Source organism: Mirounga angustirostris, unplaced genomic scaffold, assembly GCF_029215605.1.
Source record: "Mirounga angustirostris isolate CCGP_5_RB_7025 unplaced genomic scaffold, mMirAng1.0.hap1 SCAF_5, whole genome shotgun sequence".
In the NCBI taxonomy this organism is placed as follows: Eukaryota; Metazoa; Chordata; class Mammalia; order Carnivora; family Phocidae; genus Mirounga; species Mirounga angustirostris.
Genome location: NW_026991713.1, coordinates 15,507,218 through 15,531,438, shown reverse-complemented (window position 1 = coordinate 15,531,438; position 24,221 = coordinate 15,507,218). Strand labels below are relative to the sequence as shown.

Here is a 24,221-nt window from a genome sequence, read left to right as displayed (position 1 = left end):
ATAGTCTCTCATGGTTCATCTCTCCCTCCAATTCCCCCCCCCACCTCATTTTTCCCTTCCTTCTCCTAGTGTCCTCCATGCTATTCCTTATGTTCCACAAATAAGTGAAACCATATGATAATTGACTTTCTCTGCTTGACTTATTTCACTTAGCATAATCTCCTCCAGTCCCATCCATGTTGATGTAGAAGTTGGGTATTCATCCTTTCTGATGGCTGAGTAAATATTCCATTGTATATATGGACCACATCTTCTTTATCCACTCATCTGTTGAAGGGCATCTTGGCTCTTTCCACAGTTTGGCTATTGCGGACATTGCTGCTATGAACATTGGGGTGCACATGGCCCTTCTTTTCACTACATCTGTGTTTGGGGTAAATACCAGGAGTGCAATTGCTGGGTCATAGGGTAGCTCGATTTTTAAATTTTTGAGGAACCTCCACACTGTTTTCCAAAGCGGCTGTACCAACTTGCATTCCCACCAGCAGTGTAAGAGGGTTCCCCTTTCTCCACAACCTGTCCAACATTTGTTGTTTCTTTCCCTGTCCATTTTTGCCATTCTAACTGATGCAAGGTGATATCTTAATGTGGTTTTGATTTGAATTTCCCTGATGGCTAATGATGATGAACATTTTTCCATTTGTATGTCTTTTTTAGAGAAGTGTCTTTTCATATCTTCTGCCCACTTTTTGACTTGATTATTTGATTTTTGGGTGTTGAGTTTCAGAAGTTCTTTATAGATCTTGGATACCAGCCCTTTATCTGTAGTCTCATTTGCAAAGATCTTCTCCCATTCTGTGCGTTGCCTTTTTGTTTTGTTGACTGTTTCCTTTGCTGTGCAGAAGCTTTTTATCTTGATGAAGTCCCAAAAGTTCATTTTTGCTTTTGTTTCACTAGCTTTTGGAGATGTATCTTGAAAGAAGTTGCTGTGGCTGATGTCAAAGAGGTTACTGCCTATGTTCTCCTTTAGGATTTTGATGGATTCCTGTCTCACATTGAAGTCTTTCATCCACTTTGAGTTTATCTTTGTGAATGGTGTTAGAGAATGGTCGAGTTTCATTCTTCTGCATGTGGCTGTCCAGTTTTCCCAGCACCATTTATTGAAGAGACTGTCTTTTTTCCATTGCATGTTTTTTCCTGCTTTGTCAAAGATTGTTTGACCATAGAGTTGAGGGTCCATATCTGGGTTCTCTGTTCTGTTCCATTGGTCTATGTCTGTTTTTGTGCCAGTACCATGCTGTCTTGGTGATCACAGCTTTGTAATATAGCTTGAAATCTGGCAACGTGATGCCCCCAGCTTTGTTTTTCTTTTTCAACATTTCCTTGGCGATTCGGGGTCTTTTCTGATTCCATACAAATTTTAGGATTGTTTGTTCCAGCACTTTGAAAAATGTCATTGGAATTTTGATTGGGATGGCATTGAAGGTATAGATTGCTCTGGGTAGCATAGACATTTTAACAATGTTTATTCTTCCGATCCATGAGCATGGAATATTTTTCCATCTTTTTGTGTCTTCTTCAATTTCTTTCATGAGTGTTTTGTAGTTCCTAGAGTATAGATCCTTTACCTCTTTGGTTAGGTTTATTCCGAGGTATCTCATGGTTTTTGGTGCTATTGTAAATGGAATCGTTTCTCTAATTTCTCTTTCTACAGTTGCGTTGTTAGTGTATAAGAAAGCAACTGATTTCTGTGCATTGACTTTGTATCCTGCCACATAACTGAATTGCTGTATGAGTTCTAGTAATTTGGGGGTGGAGTCTTTTGGGTTTTCCACATAAAGTATCATGTCGTCTGCGAAAAGAGAGAGTTTGACTTCTTCTTTGCCAATTTGAATACTTTTATTTCTTTTTGTTGTCTGATTGCTGTTGCTAGGACTTCTAGTACTATGTTGAACAATAGTGGCGAGAGTGGGCATCCTTGATGTGTTCCTGATCTTAAGGGAAAGGCTCTCAGCTTTTCCCCATTGAGGATGATATTCGCTGTGGGTTTTTCATAGATGGATTTTATGAACTTGAGGAATGTTCCCTCTATCCCTATACTCTGAAGAGTTTTAATCAGGAAAGGATGTTGTATTTTGTCAAATAAAGCTCCTAGCTCTTTAACCTGATTCTTACTGTGAATAACAGTTATCTAGGTGAAGAGATAATTTTTGAACTATCACTGAGCACCATGCTAGGTGCTTGAAGGGCTCCACAGTGCATACTCTGGAGGAACATAAAGTCTAAATGAGGAGACAAGACATAAATATTATGAAAAGTTAAAAAATAATTCAAGGCCATAATCGAAGAGCTATCACAAGATAGTTTTTGAGTAGTTTCCCAGTGAATTAATTGTCCAAATAATAATTGCTAATAGAATTTAAAGGACTAGCTCACTATGGTGTAACATGAGGAGGAAAGTCTTCCTTACTCATACTATACTTGTTCTCCATCCTCATCCAGACCTCTGGTCTCCTGGTGATTGCTGTTCTCCTACCTATGAGCCCCCTATGGGTTTGCTTTCTTCCCTCCCTATTCTCAAGCATTGGTTCATCATTTCAACCTAATCTGTACGCCCTCGTTGTCATGTCCTGCCAGTCTTGAAGCACCCAACCCCAGAACCGGCAGGCCACCTTCTTTCTCCACTTCTGAACTCAGGCGGCTCAGTCCTGTGGGACAGTTTTACCTAACCCAACAGTTTGGTCCATCCTTTCCCCTGCATGCAGAGTTGTTTCTCAAAAAGCAGATCTCTGCTTAGAATCCTCTATGGCTCCCCTCTGTCTTTATGTTTAAGAGCAAGCTTGTATTGTCGTTTTGCATTTATTAATAATCTGCAGCCTTATTGGGGAAATCTATGTTTCCCTGGCTTCTGCACCTTTTTTGCCAGAATAACTCTGGTTTAAGGTCATCAGTAACCCATCTGGCTATAACCTACATCTTATCATGGCAGTCCCCTTTATAATACCCCTACCCCACTCCACACAGACATACATGTACTTTTCTGCTCTCATTGCCTACTAAGGCCCCTCCTTTAGAGGCCTTGTCCTTTGCTTTACACTGTATACTTAGCACCTAGCACAAGGCATAGTAAATATTTGTTGTGAAATGAAGTGAGGTTTAGGCTAGTCTTAAAGAATGAGAACATGCTAGGCAGGAGAACACATGGCCAAATACAGAAAAGAGTTTGTGTCTATGGCACGTTTGGAGAACAATGACCAGGTTGCTGTGGGTTAAAAAGCTATGCTTTGCTGAGAGCAGCATTCAGGGGTCTTTCCATCCATATCTTATCCAAAGTTTTCTAGACACTTCTCACCTGCAGCTGCTCCAGTCTTCTCTTGACTATCTGGTTCTTCTACTGTTCTCTCTTGAATTTGATCTACTTGGGCTTTGGATCCACTGCTCCACCAGAATGGGTATTATTGAGGTCACTAGTGACTTCCATGTTGCTAATAAACCCAGTGGACATTTCTCACTTGTCATCTTACTTGATCTGTCCACATCATTTGACAACGTGATCACTCCATTTTTGCATATATACTTTCTTCCAAGATACCACCATACTATCTTGGTTTTCCTCCCACCTCACTAGTTGTAATTTCTTCCTCAATTCCTCAGCCTCTAAACAACAGAGTGCCCCAGGTTCAGCCCTCTTAGTTTTTCAGTCCATACTCATTCCCTCACTGATCTAATCCAACCTTTTATCTTCAGACACCATCCACATGCTAATAACTCCTCAGTTTCTATCTCTAATCCAGATCTCCCTCCCTGAACTTCAGACTCTTGCAGCTAACTTCCTATTAACATCTTCCCTTGGAAGTCTAATAGATATCCCCAACTTAACATATCCAAAATTAAACTCTTAATCTTCCCCTAAAAAGCTGCTTCTCTGGCAGTGTTTCGCATTTCAGTTTATGGCAACTCCAGCTTTCCACTTGCTAAGAAAGGCTAGAACTTGGATTCTCACGCTTCACAACTAGCCTGTCAAGAAATGTCTTTCAAAATATATCCAGATGTAACCACTTCACTGTTATCATCATGTTCAATCACCTGAATTATTATAGTGACATCCTGATTCTTCTCATCTTTGATGTCCTACCCTCTGTTCTCAATGCAGTAGTCAGAGTGACCCTTTTAAGGTAAATAAGAGTATATCACCAGGCAAGACCCTACAGTGGCTCCCACTTCACTGAGAATAAAATTAAATTATAACAGCCTCCAATACCAATCTGGCCTCCTATACCTATCTGATCTCCTATCCTACTCCTTTTCCTGTATATGGTGGTTCAGCAACACCAACTTCTTTACAGTTCTTCAGTTATGCCACTTTTTCTACCTTGGAGCCTTTGCTCTTGCTTTTGTTTCTGAAATGTTCTTTTCCCACGTAGTCCACATGGCTCATTCCCTCACTTCATTTCAGTCTTTGTTTAAATGGCACCATTTTAGTGAGGACTACCCTATTCAAAATTATAACCCACCTGTTCTATCTTACCTTCCTGGGTTTCTCCACCAGGCCACTTATCACCTTCTATCATGCTATTCAGTCATCTTACTTGTTTTGTTTACTTTTCATTGACTGTCCTCTCCATGCTGGAAAATAAGCTCCATAAAGGCAGGGATTTGTCTCTTTTCTTCATAAAACAATGCCTGACATAAGTAATAAATAATTACTGAATTGAGCTAAAATTAGGAATTTACATCTTTTGGAGAAAGTCTTTTGGAGATCTTAAGGTTCATTTAAATAAATTCTCTAGCCATAAAGAAAAGATATGTGAGCCCCAAATATAAAAAAGATATATTTGAACCGGGAAGATTTATTAATGGCTGTAGGTCTACATGTACCATTATCATGCTCCTCATTGTCATTTGGTATTAGATTATGTTTAGTCCAGGACTGATACAGGACTGGATTTTAGATTGCCTCCCCTCTCCCACAACTAACAAGGCTTTAATCAGGGCATTAAGGAGTTCTAAATAGGCATTGCTTTTGAATCTGCATATCAGGAGGGGGCTGGGAGCAGGAGTGGGAGGATGTCATGTCCCAGTGATTAATGATCTCTAGGAAGCTGAAAAGGGGAGAGTAATATACACAGTATTTCTACCCCCTGGAGTAGGAATGCAAACACCATTGTGCGGATCTGTGCATAGTCACTGACTTCCTGGTAGCTGGAGAATTTCATACACTCTTCTACCACAAATAAAACTGTCAGAGAAGTGACAGAGCTCAAAAAGCGGGCCTTCCTTACTTAAAAAGAATAGCTCAAACACAGTGAGCCAGAAAATTAATTTTGTAGTTGTTTGGAAACCCAGTTGTTTAATAAGAAACGAGAAAATGGGAACTTTCCTTGAAAAGCCTAAAACCTCCAAATATTTGTTGAATCAAACTCTACATTTGGTTTCTTAAATTTACTGGATTCCTGGAAACTGCTTATTTTAAATGAATTTAAAGGGAAACATTCCTTTGTAATGAAATACATTGTCTTAAACTTTTCAGTGTGGTCTCTATGGTAGATTTAGAGAATCATACTATCAGAGGACTCCAGTGCCTATTGCCCCGTGTGTTGAAAAAAAAAATCCTAACATTTCAAAATGGTTTATACAGTTTTAGAAAGTAATTCTATGGTAGAGTTCTTTTGTTTGTTTTCATCCCCAGTGAATCTGTGATATTTAACAACAGTTTCCAAATGCTTAAGTCAGAAGCGAAACATTTTTAAGTCTAGATAAAGAACTACAGATGTCTGCAAAAATTTTTAAAAGAAAGTTTGTGGGAAAAGCATTGTATTTCAACCAATTGTGATTTTTTACAAATAACCAAAATTAGGGCCATTGTTTAACAGTAGCAGGTAGTAATCACAGCAGCAGCAAGATTTTTCGTGGGGACCACCAAATAACTTGTATTTTACCAGGAATCATTCATTCATAGGATTTGTTATTTTTGTTCGTGGCTCAGATTTTTTTGATACCCTTTATGTTACTACCCATTGTTCTGCATTGTCTAATTTTTAAACTTTGATCTCTTATGAATATTTTTTTCCATAATATAAAAAGAAAGGAAGGAAATACTCATTCTTGGAGAAATGAGAGCTATACTTCAGATTGAAAGAAAAAAAATGAATGTGTATTTTATTTCTGTTTTGTTGCTGTTTACTTTTATTTTTGAGGTTGTCACTATAATCTAAATTAAAAGGAACTACTATGGTCTAAATTAAGACACAATCAGATAGATTAAGCCCTGAGTTTGGTTTCCAAGTGGTTAGACTTTTTGATTGCATTTGCAAGAGTTTATTTTTAGTCAGGATGTGGTTATTTTTAGATCTGCTTCTCTGTCACTAGGAAATGTAATGCCTGTCTTTCCATTGTTGTTTATCAGGAAGTTCTGAGGCACAGGCTTAGAAGATCCAGTTAGCAGAGAACACCACCTCCTTTTAGATGAAAGAATGTGAAATAATGCCTGAAGGAAAATCTGTTAATTGAGAACATGTCTAATTTTTAAATTATTAGTGTCACTTTAATCTCTTACACACTGAGCAACAGAACAAGATTTTTAGGGAATACCAAAAACACAAGGTTTGGGTTCCCCCTACTGGTGTGCATCCCAGGTGCATGTGTTCATTAATAAGGTAGCAGAAAGGCCTAGGGGATAAAGATTTGAAATGGCTATGTTGGCCTCTTTTAAAGAGACCTGATGATGAGAAAAGGAGGAAAAGCACCATTAACCATTTTCTGCTAATGTCTTTTTAAAAATGGGATGATCTAAAAATTGTATTTTTTATACGTAGAAAGAACAAAACTTAATCCTGTAATATTTGGGTTTTAATGTTGTTGCCTCTGTGATAAGCTGCTTATATACAGCTTCTCAGATGCTTTATGTTGTAATCTAAGGAATAATAAAACACCAGTAGCTCCACAAAAGGATTTAAAACCCCAAGGAAAAAATATAAGGCTAGCATTGTGTCATAATAAAATTAAAGGGCTGGTGTTAAAGCACACTAATTCCTATTTTAGCATTTCAGAAAGTGACATGGCATCATGTGATTGTGTGTGTCCATTTAACATCTGTTCTTTCTAATTTGTCATATGTGTATTTAAAACAGTTCTCTTTATTTTCTGTCTCTTAGTCAGTAAATGCCAAGTAATATTAAAGGCTTGTTTTGAAAAAGAAAAATTTTAATTGACTCCTAGAAGTCATTTCTGAACTTCTTATTATGTTTGCATTTTAAAGGACTATTGAATGAAATCAAAATATTGTATTTTTAAATTGCTTTTCAGCAATGCAGTCAACCTTTTAAGCAATGTTCCGGTCTCTTGTTTGGATGTTCTCATTTGTCCATTAACCCATGAAGAAACGGCCCAAGAGGCAACGACACTAGATGAACTACCCAGTGATAAAACAGCTGAGAAAGAAACTGTTTTGAAAAACAATACCATGGTATACAATGGTATGAATATGGAAGCCATTCATGTTTTACTCAGTTTTATGGAGAAGAGAATAGACAAGGTAAGGCTGATAAAATGGAGGCCTTGGGAAAATGTTTCTAAAGAATGTAAATGTGCCATATATGCAGACATCACAGGACATGATTTTTAAATTGAAACTTTTTTTAATAGCTGACATTTTGTGTGATTGTACCCTGGAAATCATTTTATTACAGTATATGATTAATTGCAAAAAACCAAGTGAATTTATTTGTTTAAAGCCAAAAATTTTGTTGATGCAAGACCAAAAGTGTGACTAGGGCCTGAAAGCAAAGGAAAAATTACTTTTCCATGTAAGTATTTTGTAAGACATAGAAGTAAAAATTATCCCCCCCAAAAAACTTGATGATAAATACTTTACATAATGCCTAAAAGCTATCTTTAAAAAAAAAAATCATCAACTTTTCATTTGTTGTGAGCTGCTTATTTTCTCTTGTCTGTCACTTGCTTTGTCAGGTTAACTATATTAAAAGGCAGCAAGGTAGTGTGGGTGGGTCATCAAAACCTTTGCCTCATTTAAGCCCATTGGCTGAGCCAGTGAGGACCTCACAAAATGTAGGAAAATCCAAGGAGGATAAAAACGGACATTAATAAACATGAAGATAACTGATGGAATGGAAACATTGTTAGAAAAATAATTTCTTAAATAGTTCATAAAGCTTTGGTAACATAAAATGTTTCTCCCTCAAAAAAGGAGTATTAATATGCTCAGTTATACAGAGGAAGGTAATACTGTTAGAAACTAATACAGTGGGCACCTGGGTGGCTCAGATGGTTAAGCGTCTGCCTTCGGCTCAGGTCATGATCCCAGGGTCCTGGGATCGAGTCCCACGTCTGGCTCCCTGCTCCTTGGGAGCCTGCTTCTCCCTCTGCCTCTCTCTCTTTCTCTGTCTCTCATGAATAAATAAATAAAATCTTTAAAAAAAAAAAAAAGAAAAAGAAACTAATACAGTATGTCTGATTTTCTTTATAGGGAAGCAGCTATAGAGAAGGTCTCACTCCAGTTCTCAGCTTATTAACAGAATGTTCCCGAGCCCATCGAAACATCAGAAAATTTCTCAAAGATCAGGTAACTGCTTAATGCAAATTACTCCTCTTAGTTAATCTTCTTATATATGGTTTTTAAAAATAGAATTAATGAGTTGCATTCTTTCATAATGGTTTTCTTTCATATAATCAGAAACTCAGAAAAGTTAGTTTTAATCTTTGAAATCTTCCTAATCCAGAAAAAAGTATTTTTTCTGAGTCATTCATTCACTTATTCAACAAATAGTTGAGATCTACTTTGTGTTGTCTTCTAAGCACTGAAAGACAGATGAAGTCTTTGCCTTGTGGAGTTTACCTTACAGTGGGGGAACAAAAAGGAAATGAATACATTTATGTTATAATGTCATGTAATGATATGTTCTAAAGAAAGACAGCAGGAGAAGGGGAGTCTTAGGGGAATGGGGAGGGCCTCTCTGAGAAAGTGACATTTGAGCAGAAATTTGGATAAGTAAGAAAAGGATCTCAGAAAATCTGGAAGAGGAATGTAAAGAGAAAAAAGTCAAAGTCCCTGAGATGAGAGGATGCTTTGGCATGCTTATGGAAAAGCAAGGAGGCTAGACCAAGTTGGCAAGGAGTAAAAAAAGTAAGCAAGAACCAGATGGCCTAAGGTTGTATAGGACTTGTGATTCTCTTCTAAGTGAGATGGGAAAGCACTGGACCATTTTGAGAAGGGGAGTTAAATGAAGGGGATGTCATTTATATTTTAAAATACTCTGCTACTGTATGTAGGATAGACTAGGAGAATGTGAGTAGATGCAAGGAGGCCAGTTGAAAAGAGAACTGATGGTGAAGGTTTGGAGTAGGATGGGTAGCAGAGTTCATGGTAAGAATTCTTTCCACCGCTGGTCTTCTGTCCATCTGCCCATTATCATATATCCTTTGTCTCCCCTTCTATCATAATGGGTGAATTGTCCCCACTTTCTTCTGAGGCCAGCCTCTGCACTTGTGCCCTGGATTCCTTTCCTTCTCACCTTCTCAGGAACTTTGCTCCTGCATTTATTTCCTCTCTTCTTACATTAATCTTTTTTTTTTTTTTTTTTTTAATGTACTGGGTCATTTCTATCTTCACCCAAACACATCTTCCATCTTAAAAACAAAACAAAACAAAAAACCTTCCCTCAATTTCACTTCTCAAGCTGCCTCCCTATCACTCTGCTCTTCTTAGTGCAGTGTTCCCCAGAAGAGTTTTCCATACTCACCCTCTCTATTCTTTTTACTCATCTTTTTCTCCTGAATCCACCAAAATTAGGCTTTCATGCTTTCCACCCCACTGCAAAGGTGCTCCTCAAAAGTCACCAACCCAGTATTGCCAAATCCGATAGTTCTCAAATCTTTTTTTTTCTAAATGCATTCCCCCAATGCATTTTGATGTAACTGAGTATTCTGTCCTTCTTGAAATACTTTCTTCACTTGGTTTCTAGGACACAATAGGGAACCTCTTTGCAATGTCTGAGCGCCCCGAGACAATATTGTCTTTGTCTCCACTCCCACTCCCCTGGTGATCTCATTCAGCAGTCATGGTTTTGAAAATCATCTATATGCTGATGACTCCCAAATTTATATCTCTAGCCCTGACCTGTCCCCTCAGCTCCAGACTGACATAACAAGCTGCCTACTCATCTCCTCCCCTTGGATGTATAGTAGAGGTCTTAAGTTTAACATATCCCAAACCAAGCTCTTGATTTCCCATCCCTTCACCCTGTTTCTTTCCTTCTTTCCACATTTCCCCATACATGGTACCACCATTCACCCCACTGCTCTTTTTTTGCCATGTAGAATTTCCCTTGTTAAATGAACCAGCTTCATTTTCTCCCTTTATGTTTATGGTCAAGATTCAGTAAGCACCTTATTACATGTGAAGCACATTAGTAGATACTGATGCTAAGGAGAGATTAGAAAGTAGAGACTCTTTCTTTGAGGAATTTACAGTCCATTGGAAGAAGAGAGTAGTACCATGAAAGCATGAATAATCATTTAAATCAAATAAAATAGTTAATGAATTAAGGTCATTTCCAATTTGATTATTTTAAGACATTCTACTGTGACTAGGAGTACTTGGTAAAGAATAATAAATGAAAAATATTTTAAGTTTTCTATATTTTAGCTTTTTTTCATAGGAGATCCAGGTTCAATTGAACTGTTTAGATTTTGCTATCTCTGACCAAGATAGTAAAAAAAAACCTGTTTGTTAAACAACTTTATATGAAGGCCTTGGGCCACATATTATGTGGACACAAAGATTATTAGACCCACTTTTTGTCCTCAAAGAAGCACTACGGTATAAAGAGATTAAACATGACAGGTAAAGATGACTAAGATACAAGACACACAAAAAAATCAACTTTCCTTCTGAGAAAGATGCAGTCTAAACTATGATGATTAAGAAAGGCAGAATGTAAAGTAACAGATGATTAATTTTGGTAATAGTATAAATGGAATGATGGCTAATTAATTATTATGCCCTGTAGTTAATACCTGATTAAATCCAACTCATACATACCCAAAGGAAATTGATCTTAAGTATTTAGGCGGGTAGAAAAAGAACAGATGGTAGAAATTACTGACCCAGGTTGGGTTAGTCTGGAAAGGCTTACAAAAGAGACGAGATTCTGTGGATTTGAAAGAGGAAATGAACAAGATTTGTCAAAGAAAAGAAAGAAGATTGTTGGAGGGTAATATTTGGGAGGAAATAGAATGAGTCCATACAAATGCAGTTTGTCTGGAAGTGATATATAAGAATAAAAGCAACAAACTTCTATTTTAAAAAACTTGTTTTTAAGAAACCCAAAACATAGCTAACAAAATTTTGGAGTGATAACTTTTGTTAATAGATTCTTTACTCTGGAACAATAGGCACATGCTACATGAAATCACTTGTTAGATATCTCATTCGTCAATACATTCAGTATACAGAGACCATATAAAACTCAGTATGGTTGGCTGAATCAGATAATAAGGATTTACATTGCATAGCAATGACCTTGTGCTTATAGAGCATAGAAATCCTGGTGCTCTACCCTATCAGAAATACTGAAATATGGCTTCTGTGTAAATACTTTGGGTAGATGATTCAATTTTCTGAGATTTAGTTGCCATTTGTGTTCACAGCACCTCCAATACCTCCTGATACATGGTAGGCACTCAGTATAGAAAGAGAGAGAGGAAAGAAGTCAATTGAATGGACTAAATAAAATGATATACACATGAAGGGCCTGGCACAGTAAATTGACTTCGTTTTTATCCTCATTTCCTCTCATAGTGCCTAGCTTATAGAAGGCACTTTTAAAAAGATATTTGAGGAGTGCCTGGCTGGCTCAGTCAGTAAAGCATACAACTCTTGATCTCGGGGTTGTCAATTCAAGCCCCACATTGTGTGTAGAGATTACTTAAAATAAAAAAAGATATTTGAATTAATCCATTCTTCCTTCAGTCAACAAATATTTATTAAACACCTGTAATATGCCATGCACTGAGAGCAGTAAGAAATCCCTGCCCCCATGGCACTGACTCTTGTAGAAGAAGGCTAACAGTAAAGAAATATATACTGTTATCAGGTGGTGAGGAGTGCTGTGAGAAAGATTAAAATGGTTGGAGGAGGGTGGTGCACAAAAAAAGAGAGGTCATATAGGGTGGTCAGGAAATGTCTTCCTATAAGTGACATTTGAACACAGACCTGAAGTAAGGAATGAGCCATGCAAGTTTCTAGAGAAAGAGTTTCTGGGCAGAGGGAGCAGCAAACGCAAAGACCGTGAGACAGGAAAGTGAGGGGTGTGCGTAAGGGGTTCCAGGTAGGTCTGTGCGGCTGTAGCGGTGTAGGCCAGGAGTACAGTAGAAATGAAGTTAGAAAAATAGCAGGAAGCTGGATTATGTGAAAACTAATGGAGTTGTAAGGACATTGTTTTTCACTGTAAGATGAGAAGCCCTAAGAACTGGAGGACTTTGAGAACAGGAATGACATGATCTGACTTTCAGAGGATCCCTAGCTGCTTTGTAGAGAAGAAATCATTAGAAGGACCAGGATGAAAGCAGAGAACACTGAGAGGTTGTGGTAATAATCAGTTCAGGTGAGACATATTGGTAACTTGGATTTAATAATATTAGAGCGGGTAGTGAGAAGTGGCTGAATTATGGATATATTTCAGAGGTAGAAACAATATAATTTGCTTGTGGTTAGTTATGGAGTGTGAAAGAGAAAAGGCTATTTTATTTCCAAGGTGTTTGTACTAAACAGTTGGAAAAATAGACTTACCATTTAGTGAGATGGAAAACTAAGAAGGAACAGCTTTGGTGGGAGCATCAAGAGTTCTGTTTAGGACATGCTAAATTTGAGAGGCCTATAAAAGTCTGGAAGTCAGTAAAGAATCAAGATAGAAATATAATTTAGGGAGTTCTCAGTATATAGAGACCATATAATGCCATAAAACTGGATAAGATCACCAGTAGATTAAGTGAAAATAGTGAAGAATGTTGCCCAAGAGCTCAACCCTTGAATATTCCAATACTTAGAAAGAGGAGAAAGAGAATTGTCAGAAGATGCTGAGATGAAGCAACCAGTTGAAATAGGAGGAGATCCTGAAGAGGGAGCGGTCTGGGTGGATGAATAGGTGAGTGAGTGAGCAAAAAAACAGACAAACCAAGAAGTGTCCTAAGCCCTCTGTGGATCAATCAATCAAGTAGGGACGATAGTGATGTTACTACCTCCTTTGCAAGGTTACTGTGGAGATTGATTATAGAGAATGTATGTATATCCTCTATTATAGCAACTAGCACCTAGAAAGTATTCAGTAATTAATAGATTATATTAAAATAAAAAAATAATAAATTTTTTTATTATAAAATAAAACAAGAAAACCTAAGTACAGATTTTTTTAGTAAATACTGAAAATGCTGCAGGAATTACAAGAAGGGGAAAATCAATAGGAGTATAAGTATTAAGGAAGGCCCTGTGGAAGGAGAAACTTGACCCTGACTTTAAAATGGATTTTGATAGAGGCAGGCAAAGGCATTCCAGATGCTTTGGTGATTAAAAACTCAAACAAATTAGAGTATTTCATGGTGGTACAGTGAAGAGGTGTTTCTCTTCAAATGAAATTTCATTACACGCATGAAATCATTTGAGGGTTTTGTTTTGTTTTGTTTTATCTGGAAGCACACCTATTTAGTTTTTAAAAGCTTTTTCCACTCTTACAAAACTGAGCTCCTAGACATTATAAGACTGACCAGTTGCATGGTACCATCCTCACTTACTCTAGTACCCCATGACTGATGATGGTTTTTGCATTTCTGCCATTAGGTTTTACCACCATTGAGGGATGTGACAAATCGACCTGAAGTTGGCTCAACTGTGAGAAATAAGCTGGTGCGCCTCATGACACATGTTGACCTTGGAGTCAAGCAAATTGCTGCTGAATTCCTTTTTGTCCTTTGCAAAGAGAGAGGTAGGTTAAACTCTCTTTGCTCTCTTTTTTATTTTTCAGAGGGAATTTGAAAGATCTTTCTGTTAATAGTGGCCGTATCATTCCACTCTTTTCAGAGCTTTCTCCTATCTTCTGTTAGAGGGCCTGAGGAGATATTAAAAATTAATAATTTAAAAACATTTTCTATATGCTTCTGAATTCATTGAGATGTGCAAACACACTCACATTAAACTTTGCCTTCTGTATCCTTAACCCACACTTCTTAATCTTGATGAGTCAGGACCTGGAGTCATTATGAAAAATCCACTTAAGTAATTCAGGTGCTACTTTTTTTTTTTAAGATTTTATTTTTCTAAGTAATCTCACTCAGTGTGGGGCTCAAACTCATAACCCTGAGATGAAGAGTCACATACTGTACCAACTGAGCCAGCCGGGTCCCCCAAGGTGCTACTATTTTGATAACCAGACACAGGCCTGTGTTAGTTCCCCTTTTTAATTCCTCTTGGAATTAAAGCTATAGGAGTCTTGGTTTCTTCACGAAGTTATTTTATCAATAAATAATTATTCAATGTGAGCTACATAACATACTATGGAAGTGAAAAAAGGAAGATGGAAAGTACAAAAAATGCCTAAGATAAACCCCTTACCCTTGAGATAAGGATAAGATAGAGGTAGAGAGAAATTTTAAAATAATTATACTACAATGTAATAAACACCATTCTGTAAGTATATATAAAGTGATTGTCTTCTGAGATAACATCTAACAATTTCAAATATTTCTTAAAATTATATGGGCAAAGCTCTGCAAAAGCAAGTTCTTCAAACAAGGAACTTCAAGATATCCGGATATTTTTACCTATTTCTTTTTTTAGCTCCTAGTTTTATAAATGTACTGGTATAAAAATCCCATCTAAGCAGATTTTGTATTCCACTTTTTTAAAGTACCTCAGTTTTGTGAGACATAATTTGGAGGTAGAAAATTCACTTCCTCAAAATCTTAAGTTAGTTTAATTCTTTTTTTTACCCAGCTTTATTGAGACATAATTGACAAGTAAAGTTGTATATATTTGAAGAAGTGATTAACACAGGTTAATTAAGACATCTACCACCTCACATAGTTACTTTTTGTTTTTGTGTGTGTGTGGTAAGAATGCTTAAGACGTACTCTTACAAATTTCAAGTGTACAATACTATCATCTGTAGTCACCATGCTGTACATTTGATCTTCAGAACTTATTATAACTGAAGGCTTACAGCATTTGATCAGCATCTCCTCATTTCCCCTATCCCCAACCACCATTCTACTCTCTGCTTCTAGGAGCTTAATTTTTTTTTTATTTAAGATTCCACATATAAGTGAGATCATACAGTATTTGTCTTTCTCTGGCTTATTCACTTAGCATAATGTTCTCTAAGTTCATCCTTGTTATCAAATAGGATTTCATTCTCTGTCATGGCTGAAATAAATAAATACACAAACACACACACACACATACATCTCCTTTATCCATTCATCTGTCAGTGGTTACTTTGCTTTTTTCCATATCTTGGCTATTGTGAATAAGCTGCAGTGAACATGGGAGTGTAGATATCTCTTGGGGATAATGGTTTCGTTTGCTTCAGATATATACCCAGAAGTGTGATTGCTGGATCATATGGTAGTTGTTTCTAATTTTTTGAGTAGCCGCCATACTATTTTCCATAGTAGCTGCACCAATTTGCATTCCTACCAGTGGTATGTAATGGTTCCCTTTTTGCCACTTCCTTGCCAACACTTACCATCTCTTATCTTTTTGATAAAAACCATCCTAACAGGTGTGAGGTGATCTCTCATTGTAGTTGTTTTTTTTTTTAAGATTTTATTTATTTGACAGAGAGAGACACAGCGAGAGAGGGAACTCTAGCAGGGGGAGTGGGAGAGGGAGATACAGGCTTCCCATGAGCCTGATGCGGGGCTCGATCCCAGGACCCTGAGATCATGACCCAAGCCAAAGGCAGACGCTTAACGACTGAGCCACCCAGGTGCCCCTGTCATTGTAGTTTTGATTTGCATTTTCCTAATGATTAGTGATGTTGAGCACCTTTTCACAAAAATACCTTTTGGCCATTTGTATGTTTTTTTGGAAAAATGTCTTTACAGGCTTTTTGTCCATTTTTTTTTTAATTTTTTTTTTTTTAAGATTTTATTTATTTGCGAGAGAGACAATGAGAGAGAGACAGCACGAGAGGGGAGAGGGTCAGAGGGAGAAGCAGATTCCCTGCTGAGCAGGGAGCCCGATGCGGGACTCGATCCCGGGACTCCAGGATCATGACCTGAGCTGAAGGCAGTTGCTTAACCAACTGAGCCACCCAGGCGCCCTTGTCCATTTTTTAATAGAATTATTTGGGGTCTTTGCTGTTGAGTTGTATCCATTGAATTCTTAAACTTTATTTCTATTTCCACTTCAGTTCCTCTTATTAAGATGGTATATTAACAACATAATTTGATCAATATAATAATGATGATAATGAACAAAACTATTATGTATGTGGGTATCATGTTCCAAACATTCTATGCCATAATCTCCTTTAATTCTCATAAGGACCCTCCAGTGTCATAAATGAGTTAACCTGGCACTTTCAGTAATTTATTCAAGGTCACACAGTGCTTGAGGACTAAAGCCCAAATTTGAGTCCTCTTTCCATTCTGCCGCATTTCCTCTTATAGTAATTTTCTTCAACTGTTCTCACATCTGCTCTTTTAAACAATTCAATTCTTTCATAATTTTGAAAAAAGGTTGATGTAGTATCTTGGAATTAATGCAAAATATGGTATATGCATTTATAAATGAATTATAGTACCTTGCACATGGCAATCTGTAAATACTGGCTGAATTGAATCAGTTTTTCCAAGATCAGAAATGAGCTGGGGTTTTTTTTAATTTTATTTTATTATGTTATGTTAGTCACCATACATTACATCATTAGTTTTTTATATAGTGTTCCATGATTCATTGTTTGCATATAACACCCAGTGCTCCATTCAATACGTGCCCTCCTTAATATCCATCACGCAGCTAACCCATCCCCCTACCCTCCTCCCCTCTAAATCCCTCAGTTTGTTTCTCAGAGTCCATAGTCTCTCATGGTTCATCTCCCCCTCCAATTTCCCCACCTTCATTTTTCCCTTCCTGCTATCTTTTTTTTTTTTTTTTAACATATAATGTATTATTTGTTTCAGAGGTACAGGTCTGTGATTCATCAGTCTTACATAATTCACAGCGCTCACCATAGCACGTACCTTCCCCAATGTCTATCACCCAGCCACCCATCCCTCCCACCCCCCAATACTCCAGCAACCCTCAGTTTGTTTTCTGAGATTAAGAATTCCTCATATCAGTGAGATCATATGGTATTTGTCTTTCTCTGATTGACTTATTTTGCTTAGCATAATACCCTCTAGTTCCATTTACGTCTTTGCAAATGGCAAGCTTTCATTTTTTTGATGGCTGCATGCTATTCCATGGTGTATATACACTACATCTTCTTTATCCATTCATCCGTTGATGGACATCTTGGCTCTTTCCATACTTTGGCTATTGTTGACACTGCTGCTATAAACATTGGGGTGCATGTACCCCTTCGGATCCCTACATTTGTATCTTTGGGGTAAATACCCAGTAGTGCAATTGCTGGGTCATAGGGTAGCTCTATTTTCAACTTTTTGAGGAACCTCCATACTGTTTTCCAGAGTGGCTGTACCGGCTTGCATTCCCACCAACAGTGTAGGAAGGTTCCCCTTTCTCCGCATCCCCGCCAACATCTGTCGTTTCCTGACTTGTTAATTTTAGCCATTCTGACTGGTGTGAGGTGGGATCTCATTGAGGTTTTGATTTGGATTTCCCTGATGCCGAGCAATGTTGAGCACTTTTTCATGTGTCTGTTGGCCATTTGGATGTCTTCTTTGGAAAAATGTCTCTTCATGTCTTCTGCCCGAAATAAGCTGTTTTTTAAAGTGTAATTATGTATGTATACATAAATCTGAATCACACATCTGTTTCTATCAGTCAAAAGAGGTTTATCAAAATATACACTAACATATTATCCATTGTTACCTCTGAGTAGTAGGATGACTGGTTTTTTTTAGTTCTGTGTATTTTATAATTTTTCTACAATGAGCATGCATTTCTTGTTTACTTTTAAATTTTTTTTAAAGAGGAAAACTAAAGTTTATTTCTTCTATAATTACATATCTAAATCTAACTTACATATCTAAATATAATCACCTTACATTTAATGTGTTAGTGTGATAGCAAATATGGTATATGCATTTATAAATGAATTTGCTCATTGTTTTTCATTTGAAAGGATTAGCTTTGTTCCCTCTTAGTCTGTTTGAAGTTTTATAGTCCTTTGAGCCCAAAGCCAACCCATATTAGCAAAAGTGTATCATTTTCATTTTATCTTTAACAATTCTATATATACTCATCCACTTTTCCTTCCAACTTGATTTTAAGTTTAGTAGATATATTCTGAAATAAAAATTTACCCATTCAACAAAAAACTTTTGAGTTAGAGCCAGAGAATACAGAGGTATAAAGATAAACAAGGTCTCTGCTCTCCTATTACTTACTTTCTTATCAAGGGTTACAAACTTACATGCCTACAAGTGCCAGGCTGGTAATAAAAATGGACTGGACATAAAATGATAAATGAAAACTGACACTTAACTCATTGCTGGAAGGCGGTGGGTTGGGATTAGGGGATGATGCGGGATTGGAGAGAGGACATTGCTACTACTTAGCTCCAACTGATGGTTGCCATGAAGGAACATACGGCCGATATTACCAAATCTTGCAGATTTTTCAAGAGAAGCCAGGACTCTGAATTTTTACATAAAATCTCCCAGTTTTTAAATGCTGTCAACTAATTCTAATTTAAAACTATCTGGCCAAAAAAAAAAAAGTTTGTAGTCTACATTCAACTTGTAAATCATCAGATTTTGGAGTTAGGGTTAGGTTTGGAGTCAAACTATATTAAAATGAGATAAATTTCCAATAATTCATCAGTGTTGAACTTTCTTCTTAAGGACATTCAAAGCTAAGTTTGAAGGTGAAGGTACCATGATCAAGGCTCAAAAGTCACACCACTAAGTGGATGCAGCAAGCAGCAATCAAATTGGGTTAGGAACACAGAGACTAAATTAAGAATGAAAATTGATAGGGTATGAGATACAAAGGGCAAAATTTCATGGCAGACTTGGCACAGAAAAAGTTACCTAAGTGCCTTAAATACCCATCTGTGCCAGGCTAAAACTGTATCCTCAATGGACAGTGGCCCACAGGTTACCTTGTGTTGGTGCCTACCAACTTCTGTTGAGCCAAATCTAAACTTGTATTACCTGTTCTGCAAATTGTATACTTTCTCCAGGGGCCTAAAAGAGAGGCCTTACACCGTCTAATAAAAGAAGATAACTTATAATACAACCCTCCCCCTGTTAACACATTCATTCATTCCTAGCATATGCTAGGCACTGTGGTTGAGGCTGAATCACACAGAGAAATAAGGCTGGAACACCCTCAGCGCACAGCCCCACAACTGCGAGCTTGCTTTCGTCTCCTTTATTTCAGTCTCCAAGGAAGAAGTGTCTGTTTAGCTTGAAGCTAAAGTCTCCTTTCCTGCTGATCTTTTCTCTTCATCTTCTTGGAAAGTACTTACTCTCTATTCTTTTGGTTTTTAACTGTCCCTATGTGTTTTCCTCAACCTATATACATCTCCATGTCACTGTCCTTCATATCTTAGCATCTTGAAAGATTAATCTGGTTTTCCTCTTAGTATCCTTACTACCCACTCAGGCTTCAGCTTGCTCCAAGTTAGGCTTTCCACTGCCATTCCCTACCTCCCAGATCCCACTGGAAGTGCTCTCCATAAGCTCACAAGGTAACTGATGTTCAAAAGCAATGGATATTTTTTGGCCTTTATCTTACTATTGACCACTCTCTGTCTCTGTGCTACCATACACTCCTAGATTTCTTCTGACCTTTCTTTTCAGTCTTACTTGACAACTGTCTTTGCCCACACTTAATTGCCAGTGTTCCCTAGAGTTCTCATCTGGCCCCTGTTCTCACTTTACATTGCTTCCTGAGTGATCTCATCCTCTCCCTTGGCTTCTGCTTCAGCCTGTTTGCTGGAGATTCCAAAATCTGTGTATCTCTTAATAAACTCTTAAAATAATCATAGCCCTCTGTTTCTGGTCAGGTTTTCTTCAGTCTGTCTTTCACCTGGCTAACAGAGGGAGTCTTCTAAAATACAGTCTTGTCATTACCACCTTGTAAAGCTTTCAGTGACTCCCTGACACCTGGTAAAATCCAAATTTTATTAGATACCTTCATGGCCTGCCTCTATTCTAAATTCAGTTTACTATTATATACTTTCTGCTTAGTCATGCTAATTTTTTTTATTCTTGCCAGATTATACTGTACCATTTCTTGGCATTATCTCCACAACTTGGCAGTTACTGTTCCCTTTGCATGGAATATCTTTGTTAGCATGGTGAGCTTTATTTATCTTTGAAGATCAGCTTAAGTATCTTCTCTGTGAAGACTTGTCTGATCATGGAGGCAGAGTTAATCATTCTGTCTTCCTTGTACCATTTTTACTTACGTCTGTTTTTAGTGCTTTTGACATTTGCTATGTTCTCACCCTCAGTTAATGTCTAGAATGCAAGTTCAACAAATTGAGTTTCATTAGGTCAGAGATCATGTCTTCTTCATCTTTGGATACCTAGTTTTAACAAAGTACCTTACAAATGGTTATAAAAAAGTAAACATTTCTGCTGTCTGAATGCAGTGTAGTGAATATATGGTCTTGTGGATCTCTCCATATAAAGGAATGATCAGTACACTGTAAGAGAGGAATGTGCCAGGTGTTGTGATAGCCTGAAGGAGGGAATGATTGGGTAGTGGTGGACACAGTCAGAGAAAGTCTTCACAGAAAAATGGGAAACAGCCCTGGTATTTATAAGAAAGAGACTAGTTCAAGATGTGAAGAATCCACGATGTGCAGGAATAATAGGAGGTAAGCTTGGAAAAGGCAGCAGAGACCAGAAAATGAAGCATCCTTAGCCTTCATGGCAGATCTTAAAGGTTTTATCCAGGAATGTGATAACACCATATTTTTGCTTTACAAAGATCTATGAGGCAGTTGTATGAAACAAGGAATAGAAGAAGCATGTGAGGCTGGAAATAGGGAGAGTACTAGTTAGAGGAGGCTGCTAGTGTAAAATTTCTAAAAGTTGCACTATTTGGAAGGAAAAGGATTAAAGCCTTCTCTACATAACAGAAAAAGGGGAATGGTCTCTGGGTAGAATCTGGCTCTGCCATTCTTCCTCCTTGGTAAACAGCAGAACCCCTTATTGTTTTCATGATAGAGAGTGATAAAACCCACATTTGTGTAAGCAGTGATATTTTTACCAGCAGTGCACATCTAACTGCAGTGTGCTTCTATGGTTGTTTCCCTCTGTTCATGGTGCCCTCCAGCATCTTGATAAAATAATGGTGCAATATTTTTTCTAACTTTCTGACTGAATGCTGATTTGTATCATTTCTATAGCAGTTTTACCTAACTGCATGGTTGATTACTGGGACAGAAAAATCAATATTTTTGTATTCTTTTTGTTTTTAAGGGCCACCCAGAAAACCTTTCCTTGCCTTAGCAACTCACTTTAACATCCAGATTCAGTCCATTTTCCTTTTACTACCTTCCCAATACTGACAGGATATTGTACAGTGTATTTGAAAATAGCTTAAAAAGTAGCTCAAAACACTCTGCCAAATAATGTCAATCAGAACTTCACAAAGAAAATGTTTCTCACTGTGAAGATTTCGTAGTCCATTTGTCTCCCTACCCCAACCCCCATTTTTTAAGTATTTTATCCTATTAACAGAAGTTCATTTGATTTTAGAACTATTGGCTATAGCCTTACCTGTTTTGAAGGCAAGATGTGTCTTAAATAGCCTTTGTAACCCAAACTGTCAGAGTTGACACATTTGTTCCCATAAATGGACTTACTGCATTATTTTCATAAAAGTGCCAGGTGTTTTTTTACTATTAACTAGCTTCCAGGAGGATTGTCTCCTTAAGAAAGTATATTATTTAATGTTCTGTTTACTTCTTTTTAACCTATTTTGGCCTTTTATAAACTCTGCATTCTTAAACTATTTTAATGTTAAGCCATTGTACGTGGTTCTTTATATTTTATCTTTTTTATTGTTATTTTTTAAGTATATGCATGTCTCAACTTACGCTTTTACAATTTTAGTGATTTTTTTTCCCTGGAACTACTAAACCTCTTTGTTAAAAAAAAATAAGCCTTATCAAAAGTGCTTACAATGGGAGTATCAGTGCCATGTGGGTTCAGAGTTAGGATCCTTCGCCTCACTGACTTTGTGTCTGACCAAGTCATTACAGTCCTGTCTGACCTCCATGAGTATTAAGAATATCTGTATGTACTGGATATTCACTTCCCTAATTATCCATTAAGAATTCATTAATTTATCTAAACCATTCCAGTCTTGCAGAGGCACTGAGAGCAAGAGGGAGCATATTCAGATTTATTCCAAGGGCTTTCAAATTATACCACCATGATCCCTCATTAAATTCTAATATGATTCTATCTAGCATCTACTGAGATTTATTACCAAAGAGACAACAATTACCAATAGGTTTTTTTTTTTTTTTTAAAGATTTTATTTATTTGAGAGAGAGAGAGAGCACATGAGAGGGGGGAGGGTCGGGAGGGTCAGAGGGAGAAGCAGACTCCCTGCCGAGCAGGGAGCCCGATGCGGGACTCGATCCAGGGACTCCAGGATCATGACCTGAGCCGAAGGCAGTCGTTTAAGCAACTGAGCCACCCAGGCGCCCCTACCAATAGGTTTTAAGGTAGAAGATGGTTGAAAGAGAATAAACTTTAACCTACTTATATTATTAATCCATGTTTCCTTTTGCACAGATGTCACCAGTCTGCTATATCCTTTGAAAGTAGGATTTCCTTTTATTTGTCCCTAAAGTACCTATTTTCAGTGTCAAGGAAGGTACCCTCTAATTCAAGTACTTGAAAATTTAATGAACAATTCTCTCCTGGACTATTCATCCTATCCATGCCTTTGATGATTTCATACTCTGATCATCTATATCGCCTTTCCTTACCCCCCCTATTTCCCTATCTGCTGCCCCTTTCAGACCCTAAAGTCATTTTAATTGCCCTTCTCTGAATCTTCTCCAGCTTTATTTTGTCTTTTTTGAGTTAAGTGGTCTGAATTACAGTAGTATTTCACATGTAGGTTTTACTGAAGCTTTATACGTGAATAAAATAGTGTTAGGTTTGTTTCCTATAGTTGTCTTTAAGATTACATTTTATTGAAAGCCTTAAAATTTTTATCTTTAGATTGAATATTTTAGTGTTTACCTTGAAACTGTACCTGAAGAAAAGAAAGTGCTCTTAAATAAAGCTAACAATTGTTTAGTATCTTCCTTAAAGGTTCTTATAAATCACACACACAAAGAATTCCTACAGTTCAGGGTTCCCCTGCAAAAGTTTTATGTGTCCACTTATCTTAGAGTTATCACCTTGCACTGATGACAAGGTAATGCTGACCTGCACCAAATGGTTCATTGGGCTGTTGCTGTTGTTTACTAAGAGAAGCCTAACACACTCAGTTTACCTAATATCATCAGGGGAAAAAGAAAGAGTATTTACTCTGTGCCAGATAGTTTTCTAAGTGCTTTGCATGTATTAACCTGTGAAGTAGATTATTATTTCAATTCTCCAGACTAGAAAAAGTGGGGTACAGCGCTATAAGATAACTTCTCCAAGTCAACCAGCCTAGTAAGTGGTAGGGCCATTAATAAAATCTAGCCAGTCTAACTCCTGGACCTACCTTCTCAGTGGGTATCATGTGCTTATGTACTGTTGCTTACTTTTTTACAAAAGTAACTTAGCTATCCTTTTTGCAAACATCCTTAAGTTTTGTGATCTCTGGTACTCTTTCCCTGTCATTCCTATAAAGGGTACAAGAAAGATTTTAGATAATGACAGTGTTGGTAAAATTCCAGTCTGGGTTTCATTAATTCTAGTTTCTAGTCATCCTTTCTCTAAAACTGAATGAAAAGCTTTGTGACCAGAAACCTAAAATATCACCCTTACCAATGACCCTGTGGTCACAGAGGCTCCATTCCTGCCACAAAGTATATTCCAAACAGTTCTGCTTGAATTTCTGACACCTGAAAAAAGGCTTTTGGTCCTCAGAGCATGTAGGAGAATTTGTA

At 37.3% G+C, this 24,221-nt stretch overlaps 1 protein-coding gene across 6 annotated transcripts in view; it reads left to right on the top strand.

The window, feature by feature from the left end:
* The window catches only part of RIC8B (RIC8 guanine nucleotide exchange factor B), a 101,219-nt gene that overhangs the window by 51,400 nt on the left and 25,598 nt on the right, over positions 1-24,221 (top strand). For all 6 annotated transcript variants that reach the window (XR_006790559.3, XR_006790561.3, XR_006790560.3 and 3 more), the window contains exons 5-7: positions 7,246-7,474; positions 8,426-8,521; positions 13,793-13,937. Coding sequence is in view for 3 of the 6 variants with exons in the window: in XM_064590672.1 (XP_064446742.1) it covers positions 7,246-7,474; positions 8,426-8,521; positions 13,793-13,937 (470 nt within the window). In the remaining 3 variants the exon portion in view is untranslated. The remainder of the gene's footprint in view (positions 1-7,245; positions 7,475-8,425; positions 8,522-13,792; positions 13,938-24,221) is intronic.